The sequence below is a fragment of the Dendrobates tinctorius genome, unplaced genomic scaffold, assembly GCF_039654945.1.
Source record: "Dendrobates tinctorius isolate UK_male_01 unplaced genomic scaffold, ASM3965494v1 ptg000143l, whole genome shotgun sequence".
NCBI classification, from domain to species: Eukaryota; Metazoa; Chordata; class Amphibia; order Anura; family Dendrobatidae; genus Dendrobates; species Dendrobates tinctorius.
This window is the reverse complement of record NW_027361810.1, coordinates 31,437,660-31,457,704: the sequence shown is the minus strand read 5'-3', so window position 1 is coordinate 31,457,704 and position 20,045 is coordinate 31,437,660. Positions and strand designations below refer to the sequence as shown.

At 46.3% G+C, this 20,045-nt stretch overlaps 1 protein-coding gene across 6 annotated transcripts in view; it reads left to right on the top strand.

The window, feature by feature from the left end:
• RBMS1 (RNA binding motif single stranded interacting protein 1) overlaps positions 1 to 20,045 on the top strand; it is a 210,844-nt gene that overhangs the window by 178,482 nt on the left and 12,317 nt on the right. For all 6 annotated transcript variants that reach the window (XM_073545720.1, XM_073545721.1, XM_073545725.1 and 3 more), the window contains exons 11-13: positions 9,538 to 9,648; positions 14,468 to 14,548; positions 15,141 to 15,225. In XM_073545720.1, the coding sequence (XP_073401821.1) occupies positions 9,538 to 9,648; positions 14,468 to 14,548; positions 15,141 to 15,218 (270 nt within the window). In that variant the 3' untranslated portion in view covers positions 15,219 to 15,225. The remainder of the gene's footprint in view (positions 1 to 9,537; positions 9,649 to 14,467; positions 14,549 to 15,140; positions 15,226 to 20,045) is intronic.

Below are 20,045 nucleotides of genomic sequence, written 5' to 3'. Positions count from 1 at the left end.
GCACATAGCACATCTGTCATGCTGTGACAGTCTTTGGTAAGGAAGGGGGAGCCTCAAACTGCCCCTGGAACTGGGACCCTAACTATCCCTGTCCTTGGGTCACTTTTGAAGGTAGAGAGACCCGAGTCTCTGACCTTACTGTGCTCCTGTTAAACCCTGAACAGTCCTATGCTCAACCACATGAGGCCTGGGACAGAAATAAAAGGTAAAGACACCAAAACAAAACCAGGATAACAGAAAGAAACAAACCTTCAAACACTCACCAAAGGTAAACAGGTGTATGGGGAAGGATAGGAATGTACCAACCGAATGAAAATAGGACAATGAGGAAAGCATAAACCTAAAAACAGCACGCAATATTCACCAGTAGCAATAACAATTTCCTATTCAGCACAGCATCTCCAACAAGCTAGGAAGCAAAGCTTTCACTGGCAAGACAGAAGGTCTGGCCAGGTTTTATGGGAAGAGGTAATGACCAGATCAGAAGCAGCTGAAACTGCAGTTGCAAGTTTCTGACCAGCATAGAAAGGGTCATTAACCTTTTCAGCACCATAGGAAAACATATCCATTTAATATGAGACACAAACACACAGGTTAAATGGAAGTTCTGTGATTCACAATACGTTGTGGTCTTCTAAGCCCAGATCTTCCAGGAGGATGTGACAGCATCATACTTTAACAACTGTTTAATGTGTTGTCTGATAGACGAGCCCTGTCCATCTACTGTATTGGGGATATGGAGAATTCAGTGTGGCCTCTCTTCTAGCTGATGTTACATGTGGGCGTTCGTTTCATATGATCCAATTCTCTGGAGGCTTCAAGGGAAACATATGAGCAAATTAAGATTTCCTTGGTGACTAAAGAGAATCTCTTGAGCTTTCAGGATCTGGAGATCAGGTGGAGATGGCCATCATCGTGAGAAAATGCATTTAAGTCCATTCTCTAGTTATACCCTTATCAGTAAGAAAGGTCACCTGATCAGATAAAGAAAAGTCACTCCAACATGGAAGACACTTAAACTTGCACCATTGGAGAATACAAGGGGTTTGAAAGTGATCCCCTTTTGAAGAAATGAACACCGATCCTTGGGGGTCCCAGCTATTCTCAGAACCAGGCTGTGCATCGAGCCAACATTGCTCCATTCATTGTCTAAGGGACTGACAAAAAAGGCAGAGTACAGCGCTTGGAACACTCTATCGACATCACAGATTCCTCCAACCCAGTTATACACCAGCACACGATAGATGGTCCTCCTACTGTGACCGAAATCAATAGGTTCGGCAGGCATGAATCTGATCGGGTAAGGTCCAAATCTGTAGTAGCGACCATTTCTGATTGTTATACTTAAGTCTCATTCAAACATCTGCTTTTTGTGAGGTTTTCCCCAAAAACATACCCATGATCAGTCACCTATTTAAATCGATGGGTTTGTGACAAAAGGGACTGCACACGTGCCATCTTTACAGATGTACAAGACCAAAAATAGATGATGGTCTGACCAAACACTGATGACAAATGCTTTTTCCTCACATGCAAAAAAACAGTGGATTAATGAGGATTTCGGGAATTATCAACTTAATCTTGAGCATATAAAGCTTCCTAATTAGTGAGTTTGTTGGTCATTTAATGGCACAATAGGTCTGCTACTAGTTTTAGCCTAGGCTAATCCTGTGGCGTCCGTCCGCGGATCTGGACTGCAGTAGGGACAGCACCCCGAGACCCTTAACCCCTATACAGGGATCTGGAATTGTATCAAGGCCCAGGGGGTGGCTGTCTGGTGGAGCAGTGCACCAGAGCAGGACGTTCGCCAGTAGGGAAGAAGGCGGGGAGCCAAAAACGTAGTCAGAAACCGGGAGAGCAGCGGAGGTACAGAAACGGCAGGCAGTGGCAGAGTCGACAGTCCAGGCCAAGGTCACAAAACGGGAGAGCGGCAAGTTACAAAAACGGCAGGCAGTAGAGGAGTCAGAAATCCAGGCTGAGGTCAGTCAAACAATAGCAAATCACACAGTAGCACATAGGGGAACCAAGAATATATCCGGCGGCTTGCAAGATCAGTCCCAAGGTATTTGAGGGATCAGGTCATCCCTCACAGGCTCCCGGACTGATGTTGTCATCAGGACCGCCACCAGGACCAGGCCAGATGGTGATACACCAACCCCTTCATGATTGACAGAGGAGCGAAGCCTGCGTCCATCAGATGCCTGCGCAGGAGACCCTTCTCTGTCGCCGCCATCACTCGGGGGCGAACCACGGCTCCTCCCAGTGGACGAGGCAGGAACAGCAGGCCCCGAGTCTGACGGCGATGTGACAGTCCGGCGCTTCCTAGTGGCCGAGACCGGGACAGCAGACCCTGAGTCTGACGGCAACGTGACAAATCCACTTTAAATAATTTTCTGTCAGACATGTGAGCAGGTAACATGGACACCCCACAGATATCTAGACAAACTGGAGCTGCCAGAACTTCATGGCACCTGTCAGTAATCTGCATAATGCATAAAAAGTTGGGAAAAGTTATGGTTGACTTCTCGTGTCTCGATGACTTCTCAGAGGGTTGTTTTCGGTAGAATTCCCCTTTAACTTCTGATCAAATATGAAATTGCAATTTCCTGGTTCGGCTTCTTGCTAATTAATCATTTTAATTTAAAATAAAAAAAAAAAATGAACATCCTCCCTTCCCACGACCCAAAAAAAGGAAGACTGGAATTTCCTGTCATTCTAAACATCATCTTTTATCTTGCATCACTGACCACAAACAAAGCTTTCAACAATTTCCTTTTACAAGACAAAAAGTCTCCAGGAACAGGTCCATATTCTTCAGTCATTATTTTATGACCCCCGCAGAAAATATTTATACTTGTTGTGGTTTTGCATTTGGTTTGCATCTCTGTGGCCAATTACGGTAATTTGAACTTAATTTACTATGGGTGACGAAAGAATTTCTAGTGAAGTATTAGGACACGTACATTACGCCAGTTCTGGGAAGTGACCTTTTAATCGGAGCGGTAATATCTGCTGCTAGGCACTTTAATGCAGGCTGCTACAAGTGCGTCCAGTGATGTCATCTGAAAGGTATTCCTAAATATATCGGCTGACTCCGCTCTCCTAATGAAAAGCAAACACTCGATAGTCACTCGCCTACAATGAAGAGATTGATTAAACAGATTGAGCCTTAAGAAAGGTCAGACGGGTCCCTGGGCAAAAATCCCTAATAGAAAAACAAAGAATCTTATATCCCTTTAAATGATGAAGTCTGTGGTCATAGCTTAGGGGGGCTAGCGATGTACTCTGGGAAAGGGTAGTGGAGCAGAGTATTTGCTTACTGTGCAGAAAAATGAACCATTCCCAAAAGAAAGCAGCATGGATGGCATAAAAAAAGCATTCTCCCTTCTCGGTTCAGGGGGTCTCTAAGACAGCTATGTGACCCTTCTAAACTAACTACCTAAATCCATTTTGGCATGTCGGGGAACTCCTTTCATGGCAGTTACCTGTAGCCATCACCAGAGGAAGCTAACTGCATACAGATATGCAACTACTGGGTGGAATTGTGAAGGCTGCAGCCCATCAGTGACTGCTGATTGGCTGCAGTGGTCAAGTGCAACTGTTTACTAGCCCACAGAGAAAACCGATCTCACACCGGAGGAGTGTCGCAGGCCCAGGAGGTAATTATACATCTATTTTTTTTTTTTTTTATTATTATTTTATGCCTAATCATGGGGCCATTCATAAGAGTTTGTCGACTAGCGCACAACCCCTTTTAATGAGATCCATCCACTTTCCCGACATGTCCGGTCTAGTAAATAAATGTATTCTTGACAAAATAAGTTTTACTGCAGATTTTCTCAAAACGCTGCCTTGTTTTGTTCAATTGTTACTCCTAAAAAAATTTTTTTTAGATCAACAAGCGGGCATGATGATTTGTCAAAGGGGTGTGTTCTTACAAATTTTTGCACTGTCCAACCAGGGCTTACAGTGCTACAATGTGCATGGACAAACCTTTTTTTAAACAATGTGAATGGTGACTGTGGGTTGTCAGTTTATTAAAGTGATAGTCACCTGATTCATGGTGCTTGTGGTTTGGCTCGATTGCAGTCAGGTTTATTTTTCCCTCTGTGGGAGAGAGCTGTCAATCACCTAGAGTGGCACCAGATGAAGCTGGACTGAGGCGGAACTAGGTTGGTCTTGTCTCTGGCAATTGTCCCCAATCGGATCTTCTAACTAGATGTTTTCTGAAACACCAGAGTGTTTCATAGAAAAATATACCCGAGTGCCATCATGCTGCCAGACTCTTGATCCCTGCTGCTCGTGGTTTTCACAGCATGAATTAGGTGACAGATTCCATTTAATATTCAGGAGGAATAACTGAGGAAAAGGACAACAGAGTTACTAAAACAGAGGCCCATAAATGATAGCTGAGAAAAAAAAAAGTATTTCTCTTTCTTCTCATTGGGGGACACAGGAACCGTGGGTGTGTGCTGCTGTCACTAGGAGGTTGACACTTAGCCTCCGCAGTATACACCCCTCCGACCGGCTGTAGGACAATCAGTTTTGCTTAGTGTCAGCAGGAGGTGGACAGAGGTCTCTCGCAGACCCATGCCTACTTCAATGTGCGTCGTTCCTTTTCAGGTAACCATGGAGGGATACAGAATAGATATGCTACATCTGTATTCCCACACCGGGATTAGGAGTACGGCGTGTACTGCCACCCCGTATCCTCATGAATCCCACGGGCAGGACCCTATCCCCAAACACAGGACTCGTGTTCAGGTGGAAGCTCCTGGTCCTGACCTTCGTCTCCCATCACTCACCCACCAGAGCCTGAGAGAGACGCCCTCTGCAGAAAAGGTTTGGGACAGCAATCTTTTCATGCAGGTAAACTGACCCCTGTTATGGGGTGAACTGGAGGTAAGAGGCTGCAGCGTTGTATGATCTGATCACCAGCCGCTCTGGCTGAATGTGTCCGCTATCAGCAGCACTCGGGCTTGCAGCCCATGGCTCTATACTTAGTTTAAGAGCCAACACTTAATTTCAAGCACGCGGTGCAGCACGGTTCCAGTCTCCTCCCGTGGCAGCATTATGGCCCTGGGCTTCAGCAGGAGTCCAGCACGGCCGACGCCAGATTCCGGCTCCTGGCAGGCTCCGCCCCCCAGCTTCCTTTTCCTGTACCAGCGCCATCTTGGTGCTCCAGGAGGCCAGAGCAGGGCCCCGCCCACCACTTCCGGGCGGGGATTTCATAAGGCTTCTAGGCAGGGCTGTTCACCTCGCGCTCTCTCTCTCATCAGCCGTCAGGCGGCAGCTGCGGCGGGGACACAGGTCGTGGGTATGTGAGTACTGCACTACAGGTTGCTCCCTCACTCCGCTCTCTACCCCCAACGGTCGGCACCAGGTAAAACCTGTCAGTATGCCCAAGGGAGAGCAGTCCTCCTCATCCGCTTCAATGACCTTGGCCAAATATTTTGTATGTACCAAATGCAATGTCAGGCTTCCTTCAGGTCAGTCCTCGCCACTCTGCTCAGATTGCAGCAGACCTACGGTGTCACCTACGCTAGAGAGCAGGTGCAGCCCCCCCGCTTTGCCTGTCAGAGCTCCCACGTTACCCCTGGAGCAGGAGGAAGCCACTTTGCCTACCACCCAGGGGCCAACCATCGCCACAGGAGACAGCGAGTGTCCAGGATGGGCCTCTTCCTTATCTAAGTCCGTGGCTGACCTTACCAAGGTATCACAGACCTTGGTAACGATGCTTAACAGATTGCCACTTCAGACTCCAGTGGACACAGGAGCATCAAAGGAGCCTCCTTTTGGGCCTTCTAGAGGCCGTAAAAGGTTTAGACAGGACCACCAACCCAGGTCCCCTTCTCACTCCATCTCACCGCCAGAATTCCTCTGGCCGTCTGCCTCTGTTGTGAATGAGTCACCGTAGGAGGCAAAAGCAGAAATACAAGCTAAGTCCAGAAAACCAGAGAAGTTGGCAACTATCAGATTGCAGACCCCTGAACCTATCAACACAACTAGCAGTAGCCGTGGGGGGTTCCTACGATGCCCTAGACCCCTCGATCACAGCCGGAGAAATACATAGGCCTAAAGAAAGAAAGGGGAAATCTAAACTGCCCCAGAGCAGACCCCAAAGCAATAGGCAGCCCCCAACATATAATGACGGTGAAGCAAGATGAAAATACTAACACAGACAGAAAGATAGACTGAGCAAAGACGGGGCCCCAAAACTATCTAGTTGGAAAGGAAGGCTGCTGTCTGCAATCTGCCAAAACCCTATCAAAGACATAAGCCAACCAGCTGATATGAAAAAGGCCCTGAAGCAGCTAGGCTTCAAAAACTGAATCAGCACTCAGGTATTTTCAGAAGACAGAGCTAACTGAATTCAGCACACCCCAGCAGGGAATGGCAGAAATCCAGAAAAACAAAGCAAAAACAAAGTCAAAGCACAAAAGCAAAAGGCCGAGCAGCAAACTTAGCTTTGGAGGAGCAGGAATTCAGACTGGTCTCCAAGGATCCCACAGAGAAATCACCCGCAGGGCAGAAGGGCGTCGGCAGCATTATATCCAGTCCGTAACTCCACTCAGCCAGTCACAATCATCAGCCTCAGGTGTTTGACAATCAGGCTCACTACCTTTCTTTACCAGAAGAGGGAGTTCCTCGGGCCTCAGTAATGAAGGGGAAAATGAACTCACAACACTCCTCCAGGTCCTCATCCCCGGAATCAGGCGAGGCATTATCAGAGACACACTCAGAGGAGGGTTCTGAGTACGGGCCAGAGCAGTCCCAGGTCACAGTCAATGAGACTTTTAACATTGGGGACACCACATCAAAACCTAATGATCATGTTTTTTCATTTAAGCGTCATATGTCCCCCTCTAGGGTCTTCGTCTCCCACAAGGATTTTGAGCAAGTGTTGGCCAAGGAAAGGGAAAACCCAACCAGGTGGTTTCAGAGAGGGAATCGTTTTGGGATTCTATATCCCTTCCCCCCCCCCAGATCTCACCGCCAACTGGACCTCCTCCCCTTCGGTGGCCCCACCAGTGTCCAGACTCGCTACCAATACAGTCCTCCCACTCGCCAGTGGAGCAGCCCTAAAAGGTCCCATTGATAGGAGGATAGAATCCCTGGCATAATCTGCCTTTGAGGCAGCAGCCGCTACATTGTGTCCAGCCTTCGCCTCAGCCTGGGTAGCTAAGTCTGTTACAGAATGGGCCAAACAGCTTAGACAGGGCATATTGGCCGGGACACCACCAGCGGAACTGGCGGAGTTCGCAGATCATAGCTCTCATGCCGGCAGGTATATGGTATCAGCAGCCCTGGATGCTGCGTCTTGCGCAGCTCAAGCATCCAGTAACATGGTAGCCGTCCGGCGGACAGTCTGGCTAAAGGCTTGGCAGGCTGATTTGTCCTCAGAGAAATCACTGACCAATCTGCTGTTTCACTGCACCCGGCTCTTTGGTTCAATGTTAGATCAAATCATTAAGGATGCAACGGGGGGGGTACAAGCTCCCTTCTCCCTCAGGCCAAACCTTGTCGATATGTTTTCAAACGTAGGGCTCAGCCCTTTCCCCGTACCCCAGCGACAGGCACTTATGCTCAGGGCCTGCAGAGGTCGCAAGCACCGAGAGATAGGAGGAAGGTATGGTTTCGTGCCACCCCGTCATGGCATTCCCGCAGTTCCAACAGCAGAGCTACCAGGTCAGGGAGAAACAGATTTTACGGTAAGCAACCAAAATCCTGTTTTACAAAAGTAGAGGGGTCAGGATCGGTGACAGGTCCTGTTTAATTCTTACTAATTATTTTTTCAAGTAGCTCCCCCTAGTGGGTGCAGCATGCAGTGAGAAATGTAGACTTTTTCCATTAGTAAGTATTGCAGTGAAGTTAAGAAGTATTTTTTTCTCAGACGTCAGTACAACGCTTTAGCTAAGCTGTCAGTGCAGTGTCAATAGATTCTAGTAGTAGCTAGCGCAATTTAGATTTTTTTTTTTCACTTGGCTAAAAAATATTTTGCATCCCAAGATCTATAGAAGACTCATGCAGACCAAAGTATTTGCATAGCCCTTTTGAGATTATAAAACAAATGTCTAAAGGCCCCTTTACATTTATGCACCAGCGATCCGACCCAGTCAGGATCGCTGGTGCATCGCTAAATGATCGCTAGTGAGCTGTCACACAGGCAGACCTCACAGCGATGACGCAGCCCACGATACTCACCTTTCACACACACCGATCCTGACGTCCTCCCGCCTGCGTCCACGCGTCGCTCGTAGGCGCCAGCAGGAAGCGCCCGATGAGAAATGGAGCCGGACATTCTCGCGCGATCAGCGATGGACAGTGGGGGAGCCGGTCGGAGGTAAGTATCACACATAGCGATATCGCTATATCGTCACAAAATCGGTGACGTTATAGCGATATCGCTATGTGTAAAACCCCCTCAAATGTGAACACAAGCGTTAAGCTTTCAACAGTTTTTGTGTGCTCTGCTCCGGATTGTTGTAAATTGAATAGCCTATGTTATATTGATTATATAAAAACATCTTAATTTGTTTTCTTCTATTCCACATGCATCATAAAGACGACCTGTTACTGGAATTGAGCAAAAAAAATTTGCAGAAACCTGATTTAGTGGCCACCGGACCAGAGTCCTGTGAACCTTCTACCGGCAACATCCTCTGTACCTCTTCTAGTAGTTGACCCTGTGATTTCACTACATTAAGGTGACTTATTTATCAGAAGAGGCATCAAGGCGTTAGGTTCGTGGGGCGGAAGAGACATCAAGGCGTTGAGAGATGCGCGGGACAGATGAGGCATTGAGGCGTTAGAAGGTTTACAGGTCAGAAGAGGCAATAACTTGTTGGGAGGTTCATGGGGCAGAAGAGGCAATAAAGCATTGGAAGGTTCATGGTGCAGAAGAGCCGTCAAGGCGTTGGGAGGTTCGTGGGGCAGAAGAGGCATCGATGCGGTGGGAGGTTTGCGGGGCAGAAGTGCCATCAAGGCATTGAGAGGTTTGCGGGGCAGAAGAGCCATCAAGGCGTTGGGAGGTTCGTGGGGCAGAAGAGGCATCGATGCGGTGGGAGGTTTGCGGGGCAGAAGTGCCATCAAGGCATTGAGAGGTTTGCGGGGCAGAAGAGCCATCAAGGCGTTGGGAGGTTTGCGGGGCAGAAGAGCCATCAAGGCATTGGGAGGTTTGCGTGGCAGAAGATGCATTGAGGCTTTAGAAGGTTGGCAGGTTAGAAGAGGCAACAAAAGGCATTGGGAGGTTCGAGGGGCAGAAGAGCCATCAAGTCTTCAGGAGTTTCACAGGGCTCTGGTCTGGCAGCCACTGACTACTGACCTGACAACTGGACCAGTGTCATGTTAATTTTGTACAGTTTCATCTGTTACCTCTCCTGACTTTTTTATTTCATGGAGAATAAATGTATTTGCTAACATTTTGATGTCAGAAGTAGTGACCAGTCCTTGTTACATGATCACTATACGGAATGGATACAGATTTAGAATTGAATATCTCTTTACAACTTCATTCCTTGTTCTTTTCTTGTTAAGGGGGCCGTGTTAACTCCCTCCATGGACCATACCATGTCACTACAGCCGGCATCCATGATCAGTCCTCTGACCCAGCAGATGAGTCACCTGTCGTTAAGCAGCAGTGGAACTGTAAGTGTTTTGTCTTAAATTTTTCCGAGTACCCAAGAAAAAGTGTTTCCATTTTTTTTGCATTTTTATACATATGCTGGTCCTGGCTTCAGAGAATAAACTCTGCTACATGCGTCTGGCTTTCAGCTCTTCATGTAATAATTCACTTGATGCAGACAGCCTGTTTCGGAGCCGGCCTGGATCTGATGCATATTTTAAGTTTTGGAGAGATGGGATTTATGTGGCAAAAAGATCCATGAGCTCACTCTTTCCAAAATACCAATCGGCTCGGAAATGATCGGAGCAGACGCTGTACCGTGCCTGTGTGTGTTTTATGACTTTTTAATGCACATTCAGAGAGAGAAGCAGATAATGGGAGGCTGATTGAATTCCTTGTAACTTCCAAAATTAGACCTGCTCGCTAAGCTCCATCTGAGGCTTATCATTTATTCAGCTGTTGCGTTATCCCTGCATGTTCATTTCAATATCATCTTGGCGATGGGAAGAGAAGGGAACCTGTTGTTCTCTGGTTATTACGGGAACCTCTCCTTTTTTATGTGCTTTTTTTTTTTTTTTTTTTTTTAATCATTATTGTATCTGCTTGCATACATTAATGACTGGTAGGTCACTTAATAGTAAGGTCTATACCATTATTTTATGCACAGAATCATTGTATAGTAGCCATGGGACCAATAAAATCATAGACATTTTTTGCAAACAGTGACACCTACAAGCCGGAAAAGGTCATTTACAAATTAACATATTAAAATGAGTGAATAGTGGTATAACATTATGCATTTACATTATAAAATGCATATTTGCTAAAGATGTGCTGTGTGTGGAAGTGGAGAAGAAAGTCACTGAATCCTACAAGTTCAACACTCTGTTCTTCTGCTGCAATCATTTCTGTAATCATTGTGTTCTAATACACTCCTCAGCATTGAAATTGTAACAAGTTTTGGAAATTACAGGTTGGCTAGAGATGTTATTGATATTCAAATGATGAGAAAATGGGAATAATTTTCAAAATGCAGTATCTGGACTTATTCACTATTGAGTATGATCGCCATGTGCACAAATCCCCGCACTTAGCCAATGGTGCTATGAGTGGGGCTATTAATGGTTGTCTGAGAAATGTTCTGCCCAGCTCAGTGCACTTGGACAAATCATCAAGATCTGCTGCTGGCAGCGCCTTTTGCAATTGACAACCAATGATGTCCCCGATCTGACCAATGGGAGAGAAAACTGGAGACGCTGCATAGCATGGTTGGACGTTTAGGCTGCACAGACTGCTCAAAGTACAGTGCCTTGCGAAAGTATTTGGCCCCCTGGAACTTTTCAATCTTTTCCCACATATCATGTTCAAGCATAAAGATACCAAATGTTAATTTTTGGTGAAGAGTCAACAACAAGTGGGGGACAGTTGTGAAGTTGAACAAAACTTATTGGTTATTTTAAATTTTTGTGTATATACAAAAACTGAAAAGTGGGGTGTGCAGTATTATTTGGCCCCTTTAACTTAATGCTTTGTTGCTCCACCTTTTGCTGCGATTACAGCTGCAAGTTGGTTGGGACATGTCTATCAGGATTGTACATTGAGAGACTGAAATTCTTGCCCATTCTTCCTTGGCAAACAGCTCGAGCTCAGTGAGGTTGGATAGAGATCGTTTGTGAACAGCAGTTTTCAGCTCTTTCCACAGATTCTCGATTGGATTCAGGTTTGGACTTTGACTTGGCCATTCTAACACCTGGATACGTTTATTTGTGAACCATTCCATTGTAGATTTTGCTTTTGTTTCGGATTATTGTCTTGTTGGAAGACAAATCTCCGTCCCAGTCTCAGGTCTTTTGCAGACTCCAACAGGTTTTCTTCAAGAATGGTCCTGCATTTGGCTCCATCCATTTTCCCATCAATTTTAACCAGCTTCCCTGTTCCTGCTGAAGAAAAGCAGGCCCAAACCATGATGCTGCCACCATCATGTTTGACAGTGGGGATGGTGTGTTCAGGGTGATTAGCTGTGTTGCCTCTACGCCAAACATATCGTTTAGCATTGTTGCCAAAAAGTTCAATTTTGGTTTCATCTGACCAGAGCACCTTCTTCCACATGTTTGGTGTGTCTCCCAGGTGGCTTGTTGCAAATTTTAAACTACTCTTTTTATGGATATCTTTGAGAAATGGCTTTCTTCTTGCCACTCTTCCATAAAGGCCAGATTTGTGCAGTGTACGATTGTTGTCCTATGGACAGACTGTTCCACCTCAGCTGTAGATCTCTGCAGTTCACCTGCATCTCTGATCAGTCTTCTCCTTGTTTGAGATGAAAGTTTAGAGGGACGGCCAGGTCTTGGTAGATTTGCAGTGGTATGATACTCCTTCCATTTCAGTATGATCGCTTGCACAGTGCTCCTTGGGATGTTTTTAAAGTTTTGGAAATCATTTTGTATCCAAATCCGGCTTTAAACTTCTCCACAACAGTATCACGGACCTGCCTGCTGTGTTCCTTGGTCTTCATGATGCTCTCTGTGCTTCAAACAGAACCCTGAGTCTATCACAGAGCAGGAGCATTTATACGGAGACTTGATTACACACAGGTGGATTATATTTATCATCACTAGTCATTTAGGACAAAATTGGATCATTCAGAGATCCACAATGAACTTCTGGAGTGAGTTTGCTGCACTGAAAGTAAAGGGGCCGAATAATATTGCACGCCCCACTTTTCAGTTTTTGTATTTCCACAAAAATGTAAAATAGCCAATACATTTTGTTCAACTTCACAATTGTCCCACTTGTTTGATTCTTCATCAAAAATTTACATTTGGTATCTTTATGTTTGAAGCATGATATGTGGGAAAATGTTGAAAAGTTCCAGGGGGCTGAATACTTTTGCAAGGCACTGTAGCATGTGTTGAAAAATGGCTTTTAGAACACTGGAGAAATGGTCGTAGCAGAATGGAATTTTGTTTCCCTTTTTTTATTGTTTGCATATCCTTAATGGGTGATGATCATCATTGTGTGACTATTTTTTGTCTTCGTGTTTCAATGTTGAGGAGCGTATTATACATTAAAAATGTAATGTATATCTACTTAAGTTGGTGTTTCCGTGTGTGTCTTTTTTTGTTTTTGTTTTTTTTTTATAGAAAATGCACCACTCTTGTCTTTGGGCTGTGCCTGGTTTTGCTTTTGGTTCTCATTCAAATAAATAGATCTGGACTTGTAATGCCAGACCAGGCCCATTGGCCAAAGTTGCTGCACAATCTCGTCATTCTTGTCATAGAAATCTCAAAACTTAGGACTTGGCTGCAGGACTCCTGAGCCGAACTCGATATGAGGCCATAGTCCTATACGAGGCTGCTGAGTTTGGTCCATGATACCTGTAACCAGTACGTGTTCGTACCGTGAATGTTGGAAGTGTGATGCTGGCCTTCACAATCCGATTATGGGCAAGTGCAATGTGCCCAAATTATGGATGAAAGACCCAACTGAGGATCTAAATCCCACTCCATACACAATCGATGAATGTTGACAAGATGTCCATCCAACAGCTCTCGCCCGACTTCCCCCATCCTCGAGAGCGCTCAGTTGGCCAAGCATTCTTGTGTTCTTCAAGAGCAGTCTGGCAGCAGCTCCTCTCCAAAAAGTATCGTTCGCTGAACTTCAGCATGTCGGATCCTTCTTATCTGTATCCGCAGTATACGGATGACTTGATTCTAATGTGTATGCCGACTTTAAGAACCCAAACTGACAACTTGTTGACTTGCATCCATAATATAGGCGCATATATAACTCTTTATTTTCAATTTTTTTTTTGTCAAATTGTAAGGAATCCTTTCAAAACCCCAGCTCCTTTAGACCTCTCCTTCCCACCCCAGACCTACCCCGTAGTCTGAGATATCAATAGTGAGAAGATTTTTATTTTTTGTGAGTGACACAATCAAGGAGCGACGCACCGGTAAAATACCACACCTATGCATATAATAGATTTTCCCCATGTGGGTTATGACTCATATATAATTAGGTTATACCAAACCCTGGTGACACAGTTGTACAGACAGGACACAATTAGGGCGATTGGCAGAACACCCAGTGTGCTACTATGAATTGTTTGTCAATGTAAAACGATTAGGGATCGTTATGTTTCCACGCCTCCTTGGTCACAAATTGGTTCTACTCGCATAGGAATAGACCACTAGGTCAGTGCATTAACTATAGGGTTTTTTTGGTACTAAGTTAAAATAAACCTCAAACTGGACCCCTTGTAATATGTTTAATATATGGAGGCTATATTAACAAGGTTATTAATAACTCCTTTGTATTACGGTATACTAAACTTATAACTATGACCTTAGCTTTGAGTTTTGCATAGTTTAGAATATGGAGCCACCATAAGAGCTCATGTAGATGTCCGAGGCCCTCTGTCTGATTACGGACTGCAATGCAAGGACTGGCCGCGGATCTCCCGACTAGTCCATATATTTCTGAGGCTGCTCCGGCTCAAGTCGGGAGACCCGTGGCCAGTCCGTGATCTGCTCGAGATACATGGACAGCTGCATGAGCCTGAACATTGCAACATTACAGCCGTTTGTATTACAACTTTAATGATTGATTGTGGAAAATAATAATAAAAAAAATAAAAATTACAACTTCCTTCAGGAGCATGAGACAAAAATAAAACTATTGGATATGAGCAACTTTAAAATTTTTTTACAGTTTTACTGATCACCGGCATTAAGCAGATTTATTTTTATATATATTTTTTTTTTTTTTTTTTTTGGTAAGGCCGAAATTGGTCTGTGCTGTTTTTCTAAAAATCATTTTTTTTTTTTCATTTCCCCCTTCCAGTATATGCCTGCAACAACAGCTATGCAAGGAGCTTACATCCCACAGTACACACACGTCCAGACAGCTGCAGTTTCTGTGGAGGTCAGTATGTATCTGATTTAATGGAATCAATCTCGGCTTTTCTCCAGTAAAGAAGATTTGCATGCAGGTCATTATACATCAGTGCCTGGCCCATGAATCAAGATTTAATACAATCATGCTTTATGCGAGAGGCATTTGCACTCAAATTGGGGTAGAGGGGGTCATTTTTAGAAAGAATAGGGGTTGGGCTTAAAATTTCCTGTTGATCATAAATATTGGGCATGATGATCATACAGTAATAAAATATCTAAATATTGAGCACTTTAGATTAATGGCACTTTTTATTTTGTATGTACCTTTACAAACATAATGGCAAAAGTCACTGCCTCCTACAAGGACAACATACTCTTCCTCTGCTGCTTTGATAGCTATCCCTGGTTTCTTCAGTGCACAGCATAGCGGGAATCTCAAGACTTTCTGTCTTTATTTCTAAGGAGGAATATTATATGGTCTTCCCTGCTCGGAAGGGCTGAAAACAGGGACCAATAGAGTGCAACCATTTACATAACAAAGGCAGATGATGCTGTTCATGGTGTATCTTTCTACGTGGAACATTCATAAACCTGTACTTATCTAGTCTTACTTTTTTCAGGAACCCAGTGGTCAACAGCCGGTGACAGTAGAGACCTCTAGTGATCATTCTCAGTACACCTATCAACAAAACAAGTAACTCTAAGGTTTGGGAAGATTTTTCAATTTTGAATATTTAAGTTAATTTGTTGCGAAAATTTCAGGCCATTATGGTGATTTTGTAATCGGGAGAACAAAGTTGTGAACTGTTTTACGTCACGAGTAGAGTTGAGCGATACCAGCCGATACTTGAAAATATCGGATCGGAATGGATCGGCCGATCTTTAAAAAAAGTATCGGTATCGCCGATTCCGATACCGGGAACCAATGCAAGTCAATGGGGCCAAAATATCGGAATTAAAAAAAACCCTTTCTTTCCTTGTAGGTTAATTCTACATGAAGAAAAACAACTAAGAATAATGTAGAATGTATTGTGGGAGGTGGAGGAGACATTAAAGCCATAGAGGTTTAGCCCAATCAAATGGAATAGCAGGAATTAAACTTTTTTTTTAAAGATGTTAGGAGTTACAAAGATATTGACTATGTTAGCCTCATTTATATTTTGCCAGACATGTATGTCTTCTTCTTCTACTTCCTTTTTTTACATTCTTCTTCTTCTTCTTCTTCTACTTCCTTTTTTTACATTCTTCTTCTTCTTCTTCTACTTCCTTTTTTTACCTTCTTCTTCTTCTACTTCCTTTTTTTACATTCTTCTTCTTATTCCTTTTTTTACATTCTTCTTCTTCTTCTTCTTCTACTTCCTTTTTTTACATTCTTCTTCTTCTTCTTCTTCTTCTTCTTCTTCTTCTTCTTCTTCTTCTTCTTCTTCTTCTTCTTCTTCTTCTTCTTCTTCTTCTTCTTCTTCTTCTTCTTCTTCTTCTTCTTCTTCTTCTTCTTCTTCTTCTTCTTCCTATTCTTCTTCATCATATTCTTGTTTGTGTCAGGCATTCCTGTAGTTGTTATCTAGAAAAGTTAGAAGTTTACACCTTCCGTTCTGCCTGTCACAAAAGATTTACAACAGGATTTGTCCGCGTTCAGTTTGGCCTGCAGCAGCAGGCCTTTTCCAGGGGCACCACGAGGAGGAACGGACTCACCCCCATACACTGCTTAGTCTTCTGCTTATAAATAAGATAATATCATTTGCTCAGAGTATTAGTCTTATGCTTAATGTTCTTCTGCTTTGTTTTTTTTATGCTTCTTTGTCTTCTCTCTCTTGTTGTTCTGCATCTTGGTGGTTGTCTTCCTGTTCTTTGTCCTCTTGAACCAGCTGACGGTACTGGCACCCGGAGGGGCAGCAGAAGGAACAAGAGCCAATGGCACTACCGAGGACCAGCTGACGGTGCTGGAACCCGGTTACTAAGCAGGAGGTACCTGTGCTACAAAGCACTACCAAGGACCAGCAGACGTTGCCGGAACTCGGATACCGAGATGGAGGCACCTAGGCCAAAGGCTCTGACGAGAACCAGCTGACGGTGCTGGAACCCGGAGGGGTAGCATAAGCTGCAAGAGCAAATGGAAATAGCGAGGACCAGCTGACAGTGCTGGCACCCGGAGGGGCAGCAGAAGGAATAAGAGCCAATGGCACAACCGAGGACCAGCTGACGGTGCTGGAACCCGGTTACTAAGCAGGAGGTACCTGTGCTACAAAGCACTACCAAGGACCAGCAGACGTTGCCGGAACTCGGATACCAAGATGGAGACACCTAGGCCAAAGGCTCTGACGAGAACCAGCTGACGGTGCTGGAACCCGGAGGGGTAGCATAAGCTGCAAGAGCAAATGGAAATAGCGAGGACCAGCTGACAGTGCTGGCACCCGGAGGGGCAGCAGAAGGAATAAGAGCCAATGGCACAACCGAGGACCAGCTGACGGTGCTGGAACCCGGTTACTAAGCAGGAGGTACCTGTGCTACAAAGCACTACCAAGGACCAGCAGACGTTGCCGGAACTCGGATACCGAGATGGAGGCACCTAGGCCAAAGGCTCTGACGAGAACCAGCTGACGGTGCTGGAACCCGGAGGGGTAGCATAAGCTGCAAGAGCAAATGGAAATAGCGAGGACCAGCTGACAGTGCTGGCACCCGGAGGGGCAGCAGAAGGAATAAGAGCCAATGGCACAACCGAGGACCAGCTGACGGTGCTGGAACCCGGTTACTAAGCAGGAGGTACCTGTGCTACAAAGCACTACCAAGGACCAGCAGACGTTGCCGGAACTCGGATACCGAGATGGAGGCACCTAGGCCAAAGGCTCTGATGAGAACCAGCTGACGGTGCTGGAACCCGGAGGGGTATCAGAAGTTACCCCTGAAAAGCAAAGTTGGCATGCCGCAAGCTGGCCGCAGTTACCGAATCACACAGTCCTACAGGGGGTGCTTGTCCTACTGGCACTATGGAACAAACCTTTCTTACCAGAACCCGCAGTCCACATAGGAAGCACCTAAACTGCTGGCACCCTAGCCTCGGCTAACCCAACCGCAACACGACATGGCAACTTGGGGTGGCAAACTGACATTGACACTTCCCGGAAACAGCAGGCAGGGCTGGAACCAAGCTGGGCAGGAGGGAGTACCCGTGCCAAAGTCAGTTATGAGCAGCAACTGGCGATGTTGGAGCCCAGGACAAGCACTTAGCAGGCTGAGGCCTGATGTGCTGTCAATTGGGAGGCAGCAGGACAGATTGCCATCAAAACAGCAGGGGAACAGCTGACGTTACTGAACCCCACAAACACAGGAGCTAGTGTTTTACTCTGTGAAGACGGCACTTCCGAGCAACAACTGGCTGTGTTGAAGCCCAGGGACAAGCACGGAGCAGGCTTAGGCTGCATTGAAGAAATTTTAAGATCGGTTGTAGACTACTAATTTGAACCAAGCTCCACTTAGGCCTGTGGCTTCACTGATTTTCGTATTTCCCCTGTCCTCCAACCCCGCCAGTTACAGCTCCGAAGTGGCGTCTGCACAATCCACACTTGTTCCTGTGTTACAGGTGTTCAGTCCGGTCAGTTAATCCCCTGATGTGTGTCCGGCAATGTCGCCTGCTCTGTCCAGAGCAGGCGACATTGCCGGACACACATCAGGGGATTAACTGACCGGACTGAACACCTGTAACACAGGAACAAGTGTGGATTGTGCAGACGCCACTTCGGAGCTGTAACTGGCGGGGTTGGAGGACAGGGGAAATACGAGAGACAGTGGAGCCACAGGCCTAATTGGAGCACGGTTAAAAATCAGTAGTGGTACGACTGTGTAGGCAGCAGGAGACTTTGCCATCCACACAGCAGGGGATCAGCTGACATTACTGAACCCCACTGAGACACGGGAGCAAGTATCTCTTTCCGTGTGGACGGCACTTCCGAACTACAACTGGCTGTGTTGAAGCCCAGGAAATAGGAGGGTGTAGGCAGAGGCCTACTGTATTTTGAATGAGGTGACAGCAGGAGAGACTGCCATCCACACAGCAGGGGATCAGCTGACGTTACTGAACCCCACTGAGACACGGGAGCAAGTATCTCTTTCCGTGTGGACGGCACTTCCGAACTACAACTGGCTGTGTTGAAGCCCAGGAAATAGGAGGGTGTAGGCAGAGGCCTACTGTATTTTGAATGAGGTGACAGCAGGAGAGACTGCCATCCACACAGCAGGGGATCAGCTGACGTTACTGAACCCCACTGAGACACGGGAGCAAGTATCTCTTTCCGTGTGGACGGCACTTCCGAACTACAACTGGCTGTGTTGAAGCCCAGGAAATAGGAGGGTGTAGGCAGAGGCCTACTGTATTTTGAATGAGGTGACAGCAGGAGAGACTGCCATCCACACAGCAGGGGATCAGCTGACGTTACTGAACCCCACTGAGACACGGGAGCAAGTATCTCTTTCCGTGTGGACGGCACTTCCGAACTACAACTGGCTGTGTTGAAGCCCAGGAAGTAGGAGGGTGTAGGCAGAGGCCTACTGTCTTTGTAATGCGGAGACAGCAGGAGAGACTGCCATCTCCACAGCAGGGGATCAGCTGGCAATGCTGAACCCCACTAACACTTGAACGAATGTGTTTGGCTCTGTGGAGACGACACTTCTGAACACCAACTGACGCTGTTGGAGCCCAGGATTAGGCGAGGAGCAGGCTGGGGCCTACTGGATTTTGGCAGGTGAAGGCAGCAGGAGACTTGCCATCTCCACAGCAGGGGAACAGCTGGCAGTGCTGAACCCCACTAACACTCTAACGAAGGTGTTTGGCTCTGTGGAGACGACACTTCTGAACACCAACTGACGCTGTTGGAGCCCAGGATTAGGCGAGGAGCAGGCTGGGGCCTACTGGATTTTGGCAGGTGAAGGCAGCAGGAGACTTGCCATCTCCACAGCAGGGGAACAGCTGGCAGTGCTGAACCCCACTAACACTCTAACGAAGGTGTTTGGCTCTGTGGAGACGACACTTCTGAACACCAACTGACGCTGTTGGAGCCCAGGATTAGGCGAGGAGCAGGCTGGGGCCTACTGGATTTTGGCAGGTGAAGGCAGCAGGAGACTTGCCATCTCCACAGCAGGGGAACAGCTGGCAGTGCTGAACCCCACTAACACTCTAACGAAGGTGTTTGGCTCTGTGGAGACGACACTTCTGAACACCAACTGACGCTGTTGGAGCCCAGGATTAGGCGAGGAGCAGGCTGGGGCCTACTGGATTTTGGCAGGTGAAGGCAGCAGGAGACTTGCCATCTCCACAGCAGGGGAACAGCTGGCAGTGCTGAACCCCACTAACACTCTAACGAATGTGTTTGGCTCTGTGGAGACGACACTTCTGAACACCAACTGAAGCTGTTGGAGCCCAGGATTACGCATGCCGCATGCAGAGGCCAATGGGCAGCGGTTTTTATGGAGGTTGTGGACTACTACTGATTCTAACCATGCTCCACTTAGGCCTCTGGCTCCACTGTCTCTAC